Source organism: Physella acuta, unplaced genomic scaffold (assembly GCF_028476545.2).
Source record: "Physella acuta isolate Inbredline_101_S28 unplaced genomic scaffold, ASM2847654v3 ptg000067l, whole genome shotgun sequence".
NCBI classification, from domain to species: Eukaryota; Metazoa; Mollusca; class Gastropoda; family Physidae; genus Physella; species Physella acuta.
In genome coordinates this window covers 475014-494985 of record NW_026731587.1, presented here as the reverse complement: position 1 = coordinate 494985, position 19972 = coordinate 475014, and the positions used below count along the sequence as shown (strand labels likewise).

Sequence of the window (19972 nt, the reverse complement as noted above, 5' to 3'; positions counted from 1 at the left end):
ACAATTAAACGCACAGCTAGTGTATATGTACACACATACGCTTATGTATATGTACACACACAGTTTATGTATATGCGGATAAACCCCAACACATAGAAAAAATGCATTCGTAACAAATAAGCACCAACTTCGTCTTATGGCACGAAATATAAAGTATTTTATCTTTCATATATTAAAAAAAATCAAAACATATGTAAAGTATTTTATCTTTCATATACTTAAAAATTAAAACATAATTATCTGATGGTTAGGGTTAGGGTTAGGGTTAGGAAATCGACTCTTAGAAATGGTTGACATTTCTCTCGCAAGTTTAGACCCGTCACGACTTAAAAAGACAGAAGACAAAATAATAATAAAACGTGAGTCATCTCCCCTAGGGTTAGGGTACCCGTTGCATGTGAATTAAAGCCTATATATTTTAATGTTATACTTGTTTGAGAAAAATATTTTATAAAATAGTTATTGGTTAAAACGCAATGTGCTTTACTACACGTTGAACAATATTAGTGACAAAGCAAAGAAATAACAAATAAGATAAAAACCGAAACATTTAAAATAACAAAGGGTACCAATAACTATTAGAAAAACCAAATTAAATACCTTATTAGTCAACACAAAACCATGTTAAATGTACAAACTGATTAAGAGACTTAAATGATTCTGTTAAAAACCCGGCTGTTCAATGGTATTTATGTTTTTTTTTTAAAGTAATTTGTATTAATTTTTGCGTAGAAAATTGGAGACATTTCATAGCGTACGTCTTCATAAGTAGATCTATAGATCTAAATCAAATTTTAATGAAATAGTTCATTTCTTCATATTCTAAAATTGGAAGATGGCGCCATCAGTTTTGTGTACTTTCTGTTTGACGTCAGTGTTTTTAGCGCTCTTGTCACAACAATAAACACTTTTCCAGTTGCATAATTAAAAATGTGTTTCTACATTCGAATGTGCCTTTATATTACTTTTCTTTCTTTAAATAAAATTTAGTTTATACATTTAAAACATCCAATCTATTATTTTCAAAAAAATTCCGTATTTTTTAAGTTCTCCATATATCGCTGAACATACTGATCACATAGCCTCAAAAATGTTGCGGGGGGGGGGGGGGGGGGGAGATAGAGAGAGAGAGAAAAAGAGAAGTGTTTTTAACAGAGTGTAATCGCCTAGAGATATGCGTACCAAATGAACAGTGTAATAACACACGTCATGTAGTTATGCAACCTGAGAAGTAATGTATTTCCCCCCAACATTACAGCACTACTAGGGTGTTCAATTGAAAAGTTTACTACTTTCTAACGTATTATTGTGTCGCCTATAGCTTAACAATAAATGCCATTGGTTGTTTTTTTTCAATGAGTTGCCAACAATACTATACATTTTTTTATAAGATACGCTCCACACATCTTCCAATTTGAGAATATGAAGAAATAAACTGTTACATTCATATTTTGTTTAGACTTGTCAAGGCTGACGTCTAGGATAATATCACAGTTTTATCGGCCAATAATAAGTAAAAAATTGTTTAGAAAATAACAGAAATACCAATAAATGACCAGGTTTTTACAAGCTTTTATTTAACTCGCTTCCTCTGTCTGTCTGTCTGTCTGTCTAGATCGAAACGCCGGAGCGAAAATCAGGACACTTCTACTTGACCGATATGGTTCACACTTGGCACGTGGGTCAAGACATGAAGACAATGCAATATGAAATTAAATTTGACTTAATTGGATGCCTAATTAATTTTTATGAATTAATTAAAATTGGACCGAATTAGTGGGCATGTCTATCCAACCACACCACACGCGTCATCACTTCCAATAGCTGCGCCATCACGTTCAATGGCTGCGACATCAAGTTCAGTAGGCGCGCAATGATTTTTAGTCATATAACTCTTGTAAATAAAACATGTAAAGTACTGGAAAAAAATTCATAAAAAAACGTTTTAATAACAAGCTTTTATGTAATAGTGCACTAAAAAGTAGAAAATAAATTATAGGCTACTATTTAAATAACTTGAAAGAAAAGCGTGGGTGTCTTCCTTAACATTAGTAAAGGTATCCAATAGATACTAAAGTGACCCACGCTTTTCTTTCTAGTTATTTAAATAGTAGTCTATAATTTATTTTATACTTTTTAGAGCACTATTACATAAAAGCTTGTTATTAAAACGTTTTTTTAATGAATTTTTTCATGTTTTTTTTTATGAATTTTTTTACAAGCTTTTATTTAACTCACTTCCTCTGTCTGTCTGTCTGTCTAGATCGAAACGCCGGAGTGAAAATTCGGACACTTCTACTTGACCGATACAATTCACATTTGGCACGTGGGTCAAGACATGAAGACAATACAATCTGAAATTAAATTTGACTTAGTTGGATGCCTAATTATTTTTTTATGAATTATTTAAAATTTGGACCGAATTAATAAGCATGTCTATCCAACCACACCACACGCGTCATCACGTTCAATAGCTTCGCCATCACGTTCAATGGCTGCGCCATCACGTTCAGTAGGCGAGCAATGGTTTTCAGTCATGTAAGGCTATTGTAAATAAAACATGTAAAGTACTGAAAAAAAATTCATAAAAAACGTTTTAATAACAAGCTTTTATGTAATAATGCACTAAAAAGTAGAAAATAAATTATAGACTACTATTTAAATAACTATTTTAGTATCTATTGGATATCTTTAGTAATGTTAAGGAAGACACCTACGCTTTTCTTTACAGTTATTTAAATAGTAGTCTATAATTTATTTTCTACTTTTTAGTGCATTATTACATAAAAAGCTTGTTATTAAAACGTTTTTTATGATTTTTTAGCGGAATTATTTATGACACTTTGGGCAGTTTGGGCATTTAATTTTTCTAATTGGAATGGGCAGCGCATGTTATATTAAATGTGTCGGAAATTTCATCTTTCGCTTGATTGCCATTATGGTACGATTTCACAAAGTTACTGAGTATTTTTTAAAATTCAGTTATTTCAGAAAACTAAATCAGTTATATTAATCTCTGTCACTTGACAATGGAGTAAGTAAAATTGGGAAATGATTTTATTTATAACAATACTAAATTTTATTTTTTTACCTAATATAGTAACTTTGATCTATATCAGAACACAATGACTTTTAGCTTTTAAGTTCCTTCCATATTTTGTCACAAATATCTTCCAACACGGAGTAAAGCACTTTTCGTTTTTATCAATAACTATTATATAATATATTTCTCAAACAAGCATAGAATTTTAAAATAAGTCTTTTCCCGTTCGCACCCAAGACATATGAGGCAGATTAAGTAGAGTTAACCATTTTCAACGTCCACGGCATACAGGGGGAATAGTGTGGTCAGCACTATACCCGCCTTGGTTTTCTTAACGTGCGCCTGGTACCCATCAGAGCTGAGTATACTCAGGGAAGTCCTACAGAAATTTCTGGTTAGCAGTTGTAAGCTCTACCATCCGACTAATATAATGTAAGAAAGTAAGTAATATAATGTAAGAAAGTAAGTAATATAATGTAAGAAAGTAAGTAATATAATGTAAGAAAGTAATTAATATAATGTAAGAAAGTAAGTAATATAATGTAAGAAAGTAAGTAATATAATGTAAGAAAGTAAGTAATATAATGTAAGAAAGTAATTAATATAATGTAAGAAAGTAAGTAATATAATGTAAGAAAGTAACAAAATGTAAGAAAGTAAGTAATATAATGTAAGAAAGTAAGTAATATAATGTAAGAAAGTAAAATATATTGTAAAACGTAAGTAATATAATGTAAGAAAGTAAGTAATATAAAGTAAGTAAGTCGGAGAAAAATACTCATGAGAAACCCTTAGAAAACAAAATATCCAAGGATACAAGAACGCTTACGCTCGCTTTGTATATTATCCTAATTTGTGCCGTCAGATTTAGTTACTGTTTTTTTAAGCTAAATTATTTCAGACCATAAAACAGTCTAGGCTTTGTTAATTTATAATAAAATAGCTTTGATTTTTTTCACAAAGAATTCATAAAAAGCTTTGCTACACTTAAGATATTACTAATTAGAAAAATAATACAATTTCGTTTAATCAAAACGTCTCACGCAGTAAAAACAACAACAAATAGCAAACACGAACTGATGAGTAAATAGCACAAATTACCAACGGCTAATTAAATAAAAGCTAGTAAAAAAACTTGACTTGCCCTCTAAGCATCACATCCTTTAGTAGAAAATTAGAAGCTCGCAATTCCCAATCATTTGTGACGCACCAAATAGCACCACTTTTGTAAACTTATATGAAAACGAAAGCTAAAAGACCAAACTTAGCTAGAACATATATCTAGCATCTTATCTTGCTTCATTGATCAGACAGGCAGCATCCACAGCAGAAAATGTCTAAGGGGATGGCCATCAAAGACGCGTTGAAGCAGTTTGAAGAGGAGAGCAAGGAAAAAGCTAAAGACGCTAAAGTGGTCAAGCTCATAGCAAGGATACCTTTCATCGACAAAATGGACGCCAGCTTATCGCAACTAGAGGTGAATACTATCTGAAACCCTAGCAATAAACTGGCCTACGCCTTTACAGCCTTACTCAATGTATCATTTACAGCTTAACCATTCCCAAATCAAAACACATAAATAATATTCGTTCATGCATTATAAATACGGACTGATGCACGAGCGAACCTTGATAATGTTTTATTAAATTTTTTTATCAATAAAAAAGTATTTAAAGTATTCAATGTAGGCTAGCATTTAACCAAGTAATTATTTAGGCTAACATTTAACCAAGTACTTAATGTAGGCTAACATTTAACCAAGTACTTAATGTAGGCTAAAATTTAACCAAGTACTTAATGTAGGCTAACATTTAACCAAGTACTTAACGTAAGCTAACATTTAACCAAGTACTTAATGTAGGCTAACCATGTAGCCATAACCTTGATGCTGGGTAAGAAATATAATCATAAACTTGTAGAATGAAATATACAACCATAATCTTAATGTAAAAAAAAAAATCAACGTATAATCATACCAAAAAATCCAAGCTCTTACATATTATTACATACCAGCTTCTGAGTCATTAAAGTGACATGGATATGTGAGTCAGTTTAGTGAGTCAGATGTATGTGTGAGTCAGTTGTGTAAATTACAGGGATGTGTGTACCAGTTGTGTGAGTCACATGGAAGTGTGTACCAGTTGTGTGAGTCAGATGTATGTGTACCAGTTGTGTGAGTCACATGGATGTGTGAGTCAGTTGTGTGAGTCAGATGTATGTGTACCAGTTGTGTGAGTCACATGGATGTGTGAGTCAGTTGTGTGAGTCAGATGTATGTGTGTACCAGTTGTGTGAGTCACATGGATGTGCGAGTCAGTTGTGTGAGTCAGATGTATGTGTGTACCAGTTGTGTGAGTCACATGGATGTGCGAGTCAGTTGTGTGAGTCAGATGTATGTGTGTACCAGTTGTGTGAGTAACAGGGATGTGTGTACCAGTTGTGTGAGTAACAGGGATGTGTGAGTCAGTTGTGTGAGTCATATGGATGTGTGAGTCAGTTGTGTGAGTCAGATGTATGTGTACCAGTTGTGTGAGTCATATGGATGTGTGAGTCAGTTGTGTGAGTCAGATGTATGTGTACCAGTTGTGTGAGTCACATGGATGTGTGAGTCAGTTGTGTGAGTCAGATGTATGTGTGTACCAGTTGTGTGAGTCACATGGATGTGCGAGTCAGTTGTGTGAGTCAGATGTATGTGTGTACCAGTTGTGTGAGTCACATGAATGTGCGAGTCAGTTGTGTGAGTCAGATGTATGTGTGTACCAGTTGTGTGAGTAACAGGGATGTGTGTACCAGTTGTGTGAGTAACAGGGATGTGTGAGTCAGTTGTGTGAGTCATATGGATGTGTGAGTCAGTTGTGTGAGTCATATGGATGTGTGAGTCAGTTGTGTGAGTCATATGGATGTGTGAGTCAGTTGTGTGAATTACAGGGATGTGTGTACCAGTTGTGTGAGTAACAGGGATGTGTGAGTCAGTTGTGTGAATTACAGGGATGTGTGTACCAGTTGTAAGAGTCATATGGATGTGTGAGTCACTTGTGTGAGTAACAGGGATGTGTGTACCATATGTGTGAGTCACTTGTGTGAGTAACAGGGATGTGTGTACCAGTTGTGTGAGTCACATGGATGTGTGAGTCAGTTGTGTGAGTAACAGGGATGTGTGTACCAGTTGTGTGAGTCACATGGATGTGTGAGTCACTTGTGTGAGTAACAGGGATGTGTGTACCAGTTGTGTGAGTCACATGGATGTGTGAGTCAGTTGTGTGAGTAACAGGGATGTGTGTACCAGTTGTATGAATTACAGGGATGTGTACCAGTTGTGTGAGTAACAGGGATGTGTGTACCAGTTGTGTGAGTCAGATGTATGTGTACCAGTTGTGTGAGTCACATGAATGTGTGAGTCACTTGTGTGAATTACAGGGATGTGTGTACCAGTTGTGTGAGTCACATGTATGTGTGAGTCACTTGTGTGAATTACAGGGGTGTGTACCAGTTGTGAAAGTCATATGGATGTTTGTACCAACACGCTTGAATAATTCATTGTTCTATCCAGGCTTTGTTAACAACAGTTCTCATTATTTAAATTTATTGATCGAGAAACACACCGAACTTGCCGTTCATTTACTCACCACTCACTATTTGTCTCTAGTAACCACTAGCCTCTACTCACCACTCAGCACTTGCCTCTATTCACCACTTACCACTTACCTCTACTCACCACTCACCACTTGCCTCTACTCACCACTCACCACTTGCCTCTACTCACCACTCACCATTTGCCTCTACTCACATATTGCCTCTACTCCTCACTCACCACTTGCCTCTACTCACCACTTACCTCTACTCACCACTCACCACTTACCTCTACTCACCACTCACCACTTGCATCTACTCACCACTCACCCATTGCCTCTACTCACCACTTACCTCTACTCACCACTCACCACTTGTCTCAACTCACCACTTGCCTCTACTCACCACTTACCTCTACTCACCACTCATCACTTACCTCAACTCATCACTCACCACTTGCATCTACTCACCACTCACCACTTGCATCTACTCACCACTCACCCATTGCCTCTACTCACAACTTACCTCTACTCACCACTCACCACTTACCTCTACTCACCACTCACCACTTGCATCTACTCACCACTCATCACTTGCATCTACTCACCACTCACCCATTGCCTCTACTCACCACTTACCTCTACTTACCACTCACCACTTGCATCTACTCACCACTCACCCATCGCCTCTACTCACCACTTACCTCTACTCACCACTCACCACTTGCATCTACTCACCACTTGCCTCTACTCACCACTCACCACTTGCCTCTACTCACCACTCACCACTTACCTCTACTCACCACTTGCCTCTACTCACCACTCACCACTTGCCTCTACTCACCACTCACCACTTGCCTCTACTCACCACTCACCACTTACCTCTACTCACCACTCACCACTTGCCTCTACTCAGCACTCACCACTTACCTCTACTCACCACTCACCACTTACATCTACTCACCACTCACCACTTGCATCTACTCACCACTCACCACTTGCATCTACTCACCACTTGCCTCTACTCACCAGTCACCACTTGCCTCTACTCACCACTCACCACTTGCATCTACTCACCATTTGCCTCTACTCACCACTCACCACTTACCTCTACTCACCACAAACCACTTGCATCTACTCACAACTCACCACTTGCATCTACTCACCACTAGCCTCTACTCACCACATACCTCTACTCACCACTCACCACTCACCTCTACTCACCACTTACCACTTGCATCTACTCACCACTTGCCTCTACTCACCGCATACCTCTACTCACCACTCACCACTTACCTCTACTCACCACTCACCACTTGCCTCTACTCACCGCATACCTCTACTCACCACTCACCACTTACCTCTACTCACCACTCACCACTTGCCTCTACTCACCACTCACCACTTTTTTTCTACTCACCACTCACCACTTACCTCTACTCACCACTTGCCTCTACTCACCACTCACCACTTGCCTCTACTCACCACTCACCACGTGCCTCTACTCACCACTTGCCTCTAATCACCACTCACCACTTGCCTCTACTCACCACTCACCACTTACCTCTACTCACCACTTACCTCTACTCACCACTTGCCTCTACTCACCACTCACCACTTACCTCTACTCACCACTTGCCTCTACTCACCACTCACCACTTACCTCTACTCACCACTCACCACTTACCTCTACTCACCACTCACCACTTACCTCTACTCACCAGTTGCCTCTACTCACCACTTACCTCTACTCACCACTCACCACTTACCTCTACTCACCACTCACCACTTACCTCTACTCACCACTTGCCTCTACTCACCACTCACCACTTGCCTCTACTCACCACTCACCACTCACCTCTACTCACCACTCACCTCTACTCACCACTTACCTCTACTCACCACTTGCCTCTACTCACCACTCACCACTTGCCTCTACTCACCACTTACCTCTACTCACCACTCACCACTTACCTCTACTAACCACTCACCACTTACCTCTACTCACCACTTGCCTCTACTCACCACTTACCTCTACTCACCACTTACCTCTACTCACCACTCACCACTTACCTCTACTCACCACTCACCACTTACCTCTACTCACCACTTGCCTCTACTCACCACTCACCACTTACCTCTACTCACCACTCACCACTTACCTCTACTCACCACTTGCCTCTACTCACCACTCACCACTTACCTCTACTCACCACTTGCCTCTACTCACCACTCACCACGTGCCTCTACTCACCACTCACCACTTACCTCTACTCACCACTTACCACTTACCTCTACTCACCACTCACCACGTGCCTCTACTCACCACTTACTTCTACTCACCAATCACTACTTGCCTCTACTCACCACTCATCACTTGCCTCTACTCACCACTCACCACTTACCTCTACTCACCACTCACCCCTTGCACCTACTCACCACTTACCTCTACTCACCACTCACCACTTTTTTCTACTCACCACTCACCACTTACCTCTACTCACCACTCACCTCTACTCACCACTCACCACTTACCTCTACTCACCACTTGCCTCTACTCACCACTCACCACTTGCCTCTACTCACCACTTGCCTCTACTCACCACTCACCACATACCTCTACTCAGCACTTGCCTCTACTCACCACTCACCACTTTTTTCTACTCACCACTCACCACTTACCTCTACTCACCACTCACCACTTACCTCTACTCACCAATTACCTTTACTCACCACTTGCCTCTACTCACCACTCACCACTTACCTCTACTCACCACTCACCACTTACCTCTACTCACCACTTGCCTCTACTCACCACTCACCACTTGCCTCTACTCACCACTCACCACTTACCTCTACTCACCACTCACCACGTGTCTCTACTCACCACTCACCACTTACCTCTACTAACCACTTGCCTCTACTCACTACTCACCACGTGCCTCTACTCACCACTCACCACTTACCTCTACTCACCACTTACCACTTACCTCTACTCACCACTCACCACGTGCCTCTACTCACCACTCACCACTTACCTCTACTCACCACTTACCACTTACCTCTACTCACGACTCACCACGTGCCTCTACTCACCACTTACCTCTACTCACCACTCACTACTTGCCTCTACTGACCACTCACCACTTGCCTCTACTCACCACTTACCTCTACTCACCACTCACCACTTGCCTCTACTCACCACTTACCTCTACTCACCACTCACCACTTACCTCTACTCACCACTTGCCTCTACTCACCACTCACCACTTACCTCTACTCACCACTTGCATCTACTCACCACTCACCCATCGCCTCTACTCACCACTTACCTCTACTCACCACTCACCACTTGCCTCTACTCACCACTTGCCTCTACTCACCACTCACCTCTACTCACCACTCACCACTTACCTCTACTCACCACTTGCCTCTACTCACCACTCACCACTTGCCTCTACTCACCACTCACCACTTACCTCTACTCACCACTCACCACTTACCTCTACTCACCACTCACCACTTACCTCTACTCACCACTTACCACTTACGTCTACTCACCACTTTCCTCTACTCACCACTCACCACTTGCCTCTACTCACCACTTACCTCTACTCACCACTTGCCTCTACTCACCACTCACCACTTGCCTCTACTCAGCACTTGCCTCTACTCAGCACTCACCACTTACCTCTACTCAGCACTTGCCTCTACTAACCACTCACCACTTTTTTCAGCTCACCACTCACCACTTACCTCTACTCACCACTCACCACTTACCTCTACTCACCAAGTGCCTCTACTCACCACTCACCACTTACCTCTACTCACCACTTGCCTCTACTCACCACTCACCACTTACCTCTACTCACCACTTGCCTCTACTCACCACTTACCTCTACTCACCACTCACCACTTACCTCTACTCACCACTTGCCTCTACTCACCACTAACCACTTGCCTCTACTCACCACTCACCACTTACCTCTACTAACCACTCACCACTTGCCTCTACTCACCACTCACCATTTGCCTCTACTCACATATTGCCTCTACTCCTCACTCACCACTTGCCTCTACTCACCACTTACCTCTACTCACCACTCACCACATACCTCTACTCACCACTCACCACTTGCATCTACTCACCACTCACCCATTGCCTCTACTCACCACTTACCTCTACTCACCACTCACCACTTGTCTCAACTCACCACTTGCCTCTACTCACCACTTACCTCTACTCACCACTCATCACTTACCTCTACTCACCACTCACCACTTGCATCTACTCACCACTCACCACTTGCATCTACTCACCACTCACCCATTGCCTCTACTCACAACTTACCTCTACTCACCACTCACCACTTACCTCTACTCACCACTCACCACTTGCATCTACTCACCACTCATCACTTGCATCTACTCACCACTCACCCATTGCCTCTACTCACCACTTACCTCTACTCACCACTCACCACTTGCATCTACTCACCACTCACCCATCGCCTCTACTCACCACTTACCTCTACTCACCACTCACCACTTGCATCTACTCACCACTTGCCTCTACTCACCACTCACCTCTACTCACCACTCACCACTTACCTCTACTCACCACTTGCCTCTACTCACCACTCACCACTTGCCTCTACTCACCACTCACCACTTGCCTCTACTCACCACTCACCACTTACCTCTACTCACCACTCACCACTTACCTCTACTCACCACTTACCACTAACGTCTACTCACCACTTTCCTCTACTCACCACTCACCACTTGCCTCTACTCACCACTTACCTCTACTCACCACTTGCCTCTACTCACCACTCACCACTTGCCTCTACTCAGCACTTGCCTCTACTCACCACTCACCACTTACCTCTACTCAGCACTTGCCTCTACTAACCACTCACCACTTTTTTCAGCTCACCACTCACCACTTACCTCTACTCACCACTCACCACTTACCTCTACTCACCAAGTGCCTCTACTCACCACTCACCACTTACCTCTACTCACCACTTGCCTCTACTCACCACTCACCACTTACCTCTACTCACCACTTGCCTCTACTCACCACTTACCTCTACTCACCACTCACCACTTACCTCTACTCACCACTTGCCTCTACTCACCACTAACCACTTGCCTCTACTCACCACTCACCACTTACCTCTACTCACCACTCACCACTTGCCTCTACTCACCACTCACCATTTGCCTCTACTCACATATTGCCTCTACTCCTCACTCACCACTTGCCTCTACTCACCACTTACCTCTACTCACCACTCACCACATACCTCTACTCACCACTCACCACTTGCATCTACTCACCACTCACCCATTGCCTCTACTCACCACTTACCTCTACTCACCACTCACCACTTGTCTCAACTCACCACTTGCCTCTACTCACCACTTACCTCTACTCACCACTCATCACTTACCTCTACTCACCACTCACCACTTGCATCTACTCACCACTCACCACTTGCATCTACTCACCACTCACCCATTGCCTCTACTCACAACTTACCTCTACTCACCACTCACCACTTACCTCTACTCACCACTCACCACTTGCATCTACTCACCACTCATCACTTGCATCTACTCACCACTCACCCATTGCCTCTACTCACCACTTACCTCTACTCACCACTCACCACTTGCATCTACTCACCACTCACCCATCGCCTCTACTCACCACTTACCTCTACTCACCACTCACCACTTGCATCTACTCACCAATCACCACTTACGTCTACTCACCACTTGCCTCTACTCACCACTCACCACTTGCCTCTACTCACCACTCGCCTCTACTCACCACTCACCACTTACCTCTACTCACCACTCACCACTTGCCTCTACTCAGCACTCACCACTTACCTCTACTCACCACTCACCACTTACATCTACTCACCACTCACCACTTGCATCTACTCACCACTCACCACTTGCATCTACTCACCACTTGCCTCTACTCACCACTCACCACTTACCTCTACTCACCACTCACTACTTGCATCTACTCACCATTTGCCTCTACTCACCACTCACCACTTACCTCTACTCACTACAAACCACTTGCATCTACTCACAACTCACCACTTGCATCTACTCACCACTAGCCTCTACTCACCACATACCTCTACTCACCACTCACCACTCACCTCTACTCACCACTTACCACTTGCATCTACTCACCACTTGCCTCTACTCACCGCATACCTCTACTCACCACTCACCACTTACCTCTACTCACCACTCACCACTTGCCTCTACTCACCACTCACCACTTTTTTTCTACTCACCACTCACCACGTGCCTCTACTCACCACTTGCCTCTACTCACCACTCACAACTTGCCTCTACTCACCACTCACCACGTGCCTCTACTCACCACTTGCCTCTACTCACCACTCACCACTTGCCTCTACTCACCACTCACCACTTACCTCTACTCACCACTTACCTCTACTCACCACTTGCCTCTACTCACCACTCACCACTTACCTCTATTCACCACTTGCCTCTACTCACCACTCACCACTTACCTCTGCTCACCACTCACCACTTACCTCTACTCACCACTCACCACTTACCTCTACTCACCAGTTGCCTCTACTCACCACTTACCTCTACTCACAACTCACCACTTACCTCTACTCACCACTCACCACTTACCTCTACTCACCACTTGCCTCTACTCACCACTCACCACTTGCCTCTACTCACCACTCACCACTCACCTCTACTCACCACTTACCTCTACTCACCACTCACCACTTACCTCTACTCACCACTTGCCTCTACGCACCACTTACCTCTACTCACCACTTACCTCTACTCACCACTCACCACTTACCTCTACTCACCACTCACCACTTACCTCTACTCACCACTTGCCTCTACTCACCACTCACCACTTGCGTCTACTCACCACTCACCACTTACCTCTACTCACCACTCACCACTTACCTCTACTCACCACTCACCACTTACCTCTACTCACCAGTTGCCTCTACTCACCACTTACCTCTACTCACCACTCACCACTTACCTCTACTCACCACTCACCACTTACCTCTACTCACCACTTGCCTCTACTCACCACTCACCACTTGCCTCTACTCACCACTTACCTCTACTCACCACTCACCACTTACCTCTACTCACCACTCACCACTTACCTCTACTCACCACTTGCCTCAACTCACCACTTACCTCTACTCACCACTTACCTCTACTCACCACTCACCACTTACCTCTACTCACCACTCACCACTTGCATCTACTCACCACTCACCCATCGCCTCTACTCACCACTTACCTCTACTCACCACTCACCACTTGCATCTACTCACCACTTGCCTCTACTCACCACTCACCACTTGCCTCTACTCACCAATCACCACTTACCTCTACTCACCACTTGCCTCTACTCACCACTCACCACTTGCCTCTACTCACCACTCGCCTCTACTCACCACTCACCACTTACCTCTACTCACCACTCACCACTTGCCTCTACTCAGCACTCACCACTTACCTCTACTCACCACTCACCACTTACATCTACTCACCACTCACCACTTGCATCTACTCACCACTCACCACTTGCATCTACTCACCACTTGCCTCTACTCACCACTCACCACTTACCTCTACTCACCACTCACCACTTGCATCTACTCACAATTTGCCTCTACTCACCACTCACCACTTACCTCTACTCACCACAAACCACTTGCATCTACTCACAACTCACCACTTGCATCTACTCACCACTAGCCTCTACTCACCACATACCTCTACTCACCACTCACCACTCACCTCTACTCACCACTTACCACTTGCATCTACTCACCACTTGCCTCTACTCACCGCATACCTCTACTCACCACTCACCACTTACCTCTACTCACCACTCACCACTTACCTCTACTCACCACTCACCACTTACCTCTACTCACCAGTTGCCTCTACTCACCACTTACCTCTATTCACCACTCACCACTTACCTCTACTCACCACTCACCACTTACCTCTACTCACCACTTGCCTCTACTCACCACTCACCACTTGCCTCTACTCACCACTCACCACTCACCTCTACTCACCACTTACCTCTACTCACCACTCACCACTTACCTCTACTCACCACTTGCCTCTACTCACCACTTACCTCTACTCACCACTTACCTCTACTCACCACTCACCACTTACCTCTACTCACCACTCACCACTTACCTCTACTCACCACTTGCCTCTACTCAACACTCACCACTTGCCTCTACTCACCACTCACCACTTACCTCTACTCACCACTCACCTCTACTCACCAGTTGCCTCTACTCACCACTTACCTCTACTCACCACTCACCACTTACCTCTACTCACCACTTGCCTCTACTCACCACTCACCACTTGCCTCTACTCACCACTCACCACTCACCTCTACTCACCACTTACCTCTACTCACCACTCACCACTTACCTCTACTCACCACTTGCCTCTACGCACCACTTACCTCTACTCACCACTTACCTCTACTCACCACTCACCACTTACCTCTACTCACCACTCACCACTTACCTCTACTCACCACTTGCCTCTACTCACCACTCACCACTTGCGTCTACTCACCACTCACCACTTACCTCTACTCACCACTCACCACTTACCTCTACTCACCACTCACCACTTACCTCTACTCACCAGTTGCCTCTACTCACCACTTACCTCTACTCACCACTCACCACTTACCTCTACTCACCACTCACCACTTACCTCTACTCACCACTTGCCTCTACTCACCACTCACCACTTGCCTCTACTCACCACTTACCTCTACTCACCACTCACCACTTACCTCTACTCACCACTCACCACTTACCTCTACTCACCACTTGCCTCTACTCACCACTTACCTCTACTCACCACTTACCTCTACTCACCACTCACCACTTACCTCTACTCACCACTCACCACTTGCATCTACTCACCACTCACCCATCGCCTCTACTCACCACTTACCTCTACTCACCACTCACCACTTGCATCTACTCACCACTTGCCTCTACTCACCACTCACCACTTGCCTCTACTCACCAATCACCACTTACCTCTACTCACCACTTGCCTCTACTCACCACTCACCACTTGCCTCTACTCACCACTCGCCTCTACTCACCACTCACCACTTACCTCTACTCACCACTCATCACTTGCCTCTACTCAGCACTCACCACTTACCTCTACTCACCACTCACCACTTACATCTACTCACCACTCACCACTTGCATCTACTCACCACTCACCACTTGCATCTACTCACCACTTGCCTCTACTCACCACTCACCACTTACCTCTACTCACCACTCACCACTTGCATCTACTCACAATTTGCCTCTACTCACCACTCACCACTTACCTCTACTCACCACAAACCACTTGCATCTACTCACAACTCACCACTTGCATCTACTCACCACTAGCCTCTACTCACCACATACCTCTACTCACCACTCACCACTCACCTCTACTCACCACTTACCACTTGCATCTACTCACCACTTGCCTCTACTCACCGCATACCTCTACTCACCACTCACCACTTACCTCTACTCACCACTCACCACTTACCTCTACTCACCACTCACCACTTACCTCTACTCACCAGTTGCCTCTACTCACCACTTACCTCTATTCACCACTCACCACTTACCTCTACTCACCACTCACCACTTACCTCTACTCACCACTTGCCTCTACTCACCACTCACCACTTGCCTCTACTCACCACTCACCACTCACCTCTACTCACCACTTACCTCTACTCACCACTCACCACTTACCTCTACTCACCACTTGCCTCTACTCACCACTTACCTCTACTCACCACTTACCTCTACTCACCACTCACCACTTACCTCTACTCACCACTCACCACTTACCTCTACTCACCACTTGCCTCTACTCAACACTCACCACTTGCCTCTACTCACCACTCACCACTTACCTCTAATCACCACTCACCACTTACCTCTACTCACCAGTTGCCTCTACTCACCACTTACCTCTACTCACCACTCACCACTTACCTCTACTCACCACTTGCCTCTACTCACCACTTACCTCTACTCACCACTTACCTCTACTCACCACTCACCACTTACCTCTACTCACCACTCACCACTTGCATCTACTCACCACTCACCCATCGCCTCTACTCACCACTTACCTCTACTCACCACTCACCACTTGCATCTACTCACCACTTGCCTCTACTCACCACTCACCACTTGCCTCTACTCACCAATCACCACTTACCTCTACTCACCACTTGCCTCTACTCACCACTCACCACTTGCCTCTACTCACCACTCGCCTCTACTCACCACTCACCACTTACCTCTACTCACCACTCACCACTTGCCTCTACTCAGCACTCACCACTTACCTCTACTCACCACTCACCACTTACATCTACTCACCACTCACCACTTGCATCTACTCACCACTCACCACTTGCATCTACTCACCACTTGCCTCTACTCACCACTCACCACTTACCTCTACTCACCACTCACCACTTGCATCTACTCACCATTTGCCTCTACTCACCACTCACCACTTACCTCTACTCACCACAAACCACTTGCATCTACTCACAACTCACCACTTGCATCTACTCACCACTAGCCTCTACTCACCACATACCTCTACTCACCACTCACTACTCACCTCTACTCACCACTTACCACTTGCATCTACTCACCACTTGCCTCTACTCACCGCATACCTCTACTCACCACTCACCACTTACCTCTACCCACCACTCACCACTTGCCTCTACTCACCACTCACCACTTTTTTTCTACTCACCACTCACCACGTGCCTCTACTCACCACTTGCCTCTACTCACCACTCACCACTTGCCTCTACTCACCACTCACCACGTGCCTCTACTCACCACTTGCCTCTGATCACCACTCACCACTTGCCTCTACTCACCACTCACCACTTACCTCTACTCACCACTTACCTCTACTCACCACTTGCCTCTACTCACCACTCACCACTTACCTCTATTCACCACTTGCCTCTACTCACCACTCACCACTTACCTCTACTCACCACTCACCACTTACCTCTACTCACCACTCACCACTTACCTCTACTCACCAGTTGCCTCTACTCACCACTTACCTCTACTCACCACTTACCTCTACTCACCACTCACCACTTACCTCTACTCACCACTTGCCTCTACTCACCACTCACCACTTGCCTCTACTCACCACTCACCACTCACCTCTACTCACCACTTACCTCTACTCACCACTCACCACTTACCTCTACTCACCACTTGCCTCTACTCACCACTTACCTCTACTCACCACTTACCTCTACTCACCACTCACCACTTACCTCTACTCACCACTCACCACTTACCTCTACTCACCACTTGCCTCTACTCAACACTCACCACTTGCCTCTACTCACCACTCACCACTTACCTCTACTCACCACTCACCACTTACCTCTACTCACCACTCACCACTTACGTCTACTCACCAGTTGCCTCTACTCACCACTTACCTCTACTCACCACTCACCACTTACCTCTACTCACCACTCACCACTTACCTCTACTCACCACTCACCACTTACCTCTACTCACCACTTGCCTCTACTCACCACTCACCACTTGCCTCTACTCACCACTTACCTCTACTCACCACTCACCACTTACCTCTACTCACCACTCACCACTTACCTCTACTCACCACTTGCCTCTACTCACCACTTACCTCTACTCACCACTTACCTCTACTCACAACTCACCACTTACCTCTACTCACCACTCACCACGGTGACAGGACAAATGATCTCAGGACAAATGATCTCAGACAAAATATCTCAGACAAAATATCTCACGGACAAATGATCTCAGGACAAATGATCTCAGGACAAAAGATCTCAAGGACAAATGATCTCACGGACAAAAGATACCAGGACAAAATATATCAGGACAAATGATACCATGGACAATTGATCTCAGACAAAATATCTCAGACAAAATATCTCACACCTAAATTTTAATAGTGTATTGGATGATTGTAGTTGTTCTGAACAGTTTTTTTTATTGACTTTCTTATGGTTTAGTTTACTATGTTTAATATTGTTTACAGGCCTGTATAATTAGTGTAAGAAATATTTGCCGTATAAATTTGTCATATTGCACTTAACATTTTCAAATTAAGATTACAAATATAGTATGCGAAGATTAAAGCATTTTTTTCGATAGACAGCGTAGGTGGGCTTGCCAAAAATGAGACAATCTTACCATGTCAGGTGGAAAAAACTAGATCAAAGGGAATGAAATAACAATAAAGAAACACCTTCGTATCAAGGTGGCCGCCCGCTTTGACCGCAGAGACATGCCTTATTGGAAAGACATCCGCCCTCGATGGATAATACAACTAGCCTCTAAAGTCAATAGTTATGCGTCGGTCACACCTTAGTGATCAGGTTACAAATGCTTAGTTAAACGACAGCGGTCATCGTGGAGCTAAGTTTGTCGTAGTGTGCATGCAAACAAAACAGTATTAGTGGTGATTTTGTTTCCTCGCTGAAAGGTTTTAGGACATTGTTTCTTGTGATTTTATGTGTATAAAAGCCAAAAGTAGAGCAGCAGGCAAAGAGATTTGCAAATGTGAAGTTAAAACATGTCGCGAAAGAGTTCACACAATAGATGATCACATAGTATTGGAGAGGTGTGATCATAACGATGTACTTGCCAGTAAAGAAACGTAAGCGTTATGTTTGTGTTGATGATACAATAAATAATAGTTTTACGTAACAAACCCGAAGACCCATTCACATTTTTGAAAAATATTTCGCGTGTTTTGAACATTAATGTTGTATAAATAACTTTATTTTTTTTTATACATTATCATTTATCAAACCTTTCAGGCTAAAGGAGTAAGTTTTCTTTATATTTTTACTTTCAAATCAAATGCTTTTACAAAGGTTAAGTTTAATAAATCTTTTGATGTTTTGTTAAGTTTAACAAATTCATTTTATTCACAATTATTATGCGTAGAAAAGTGAACAAAACCATATTGTAGTCAATAAAGAAAATATGTTCAGATCAACTAAAATCATTAAAAAAACTATTGAAATTTTGCTGTGAGATATTTTGTCTGAGATATTTTGTCTGAGATCATTTGTCCATGATATCATTTGTTCTGATATATTTTGTCCTGGTATCTTTTGTCCGTGAGATCATTTGTCCTTGAGATCTTTTGTCCTGAGATCATTTGTCTTGAGATC

The 19972-nt window shown here is 43.7% G+C and overlaps 1 protein-coding gene across 4 annotated transcripts in view; it reads left to right on the top strand.

Moving 5' to 3' along the window:
• Positions 1 to 19972, top strand: part of LOC131951919 (dynein axonemal light chain 1) — a 34737-nt gene that overhangs the window by 5305 nt on the left and 9460 nt on the right. For all 4 annotated transcript variants that reach the window (XM_059314389.1, XM_059314372.1, XM_059314381.1 and 1 more), the window contains exon 2: positions 4354 to 4520. In XM_059314389.1, coding sequence (XP_059170372.1) covers positions 4377 to 4520 — 144 coding nt within the window. In that variant the 5' untranslated portion in view covers positions 4354 to 4376. The remainder of the gene's footprint in view (positions 1 to 4353; positions 4521 to 19972) is intronic.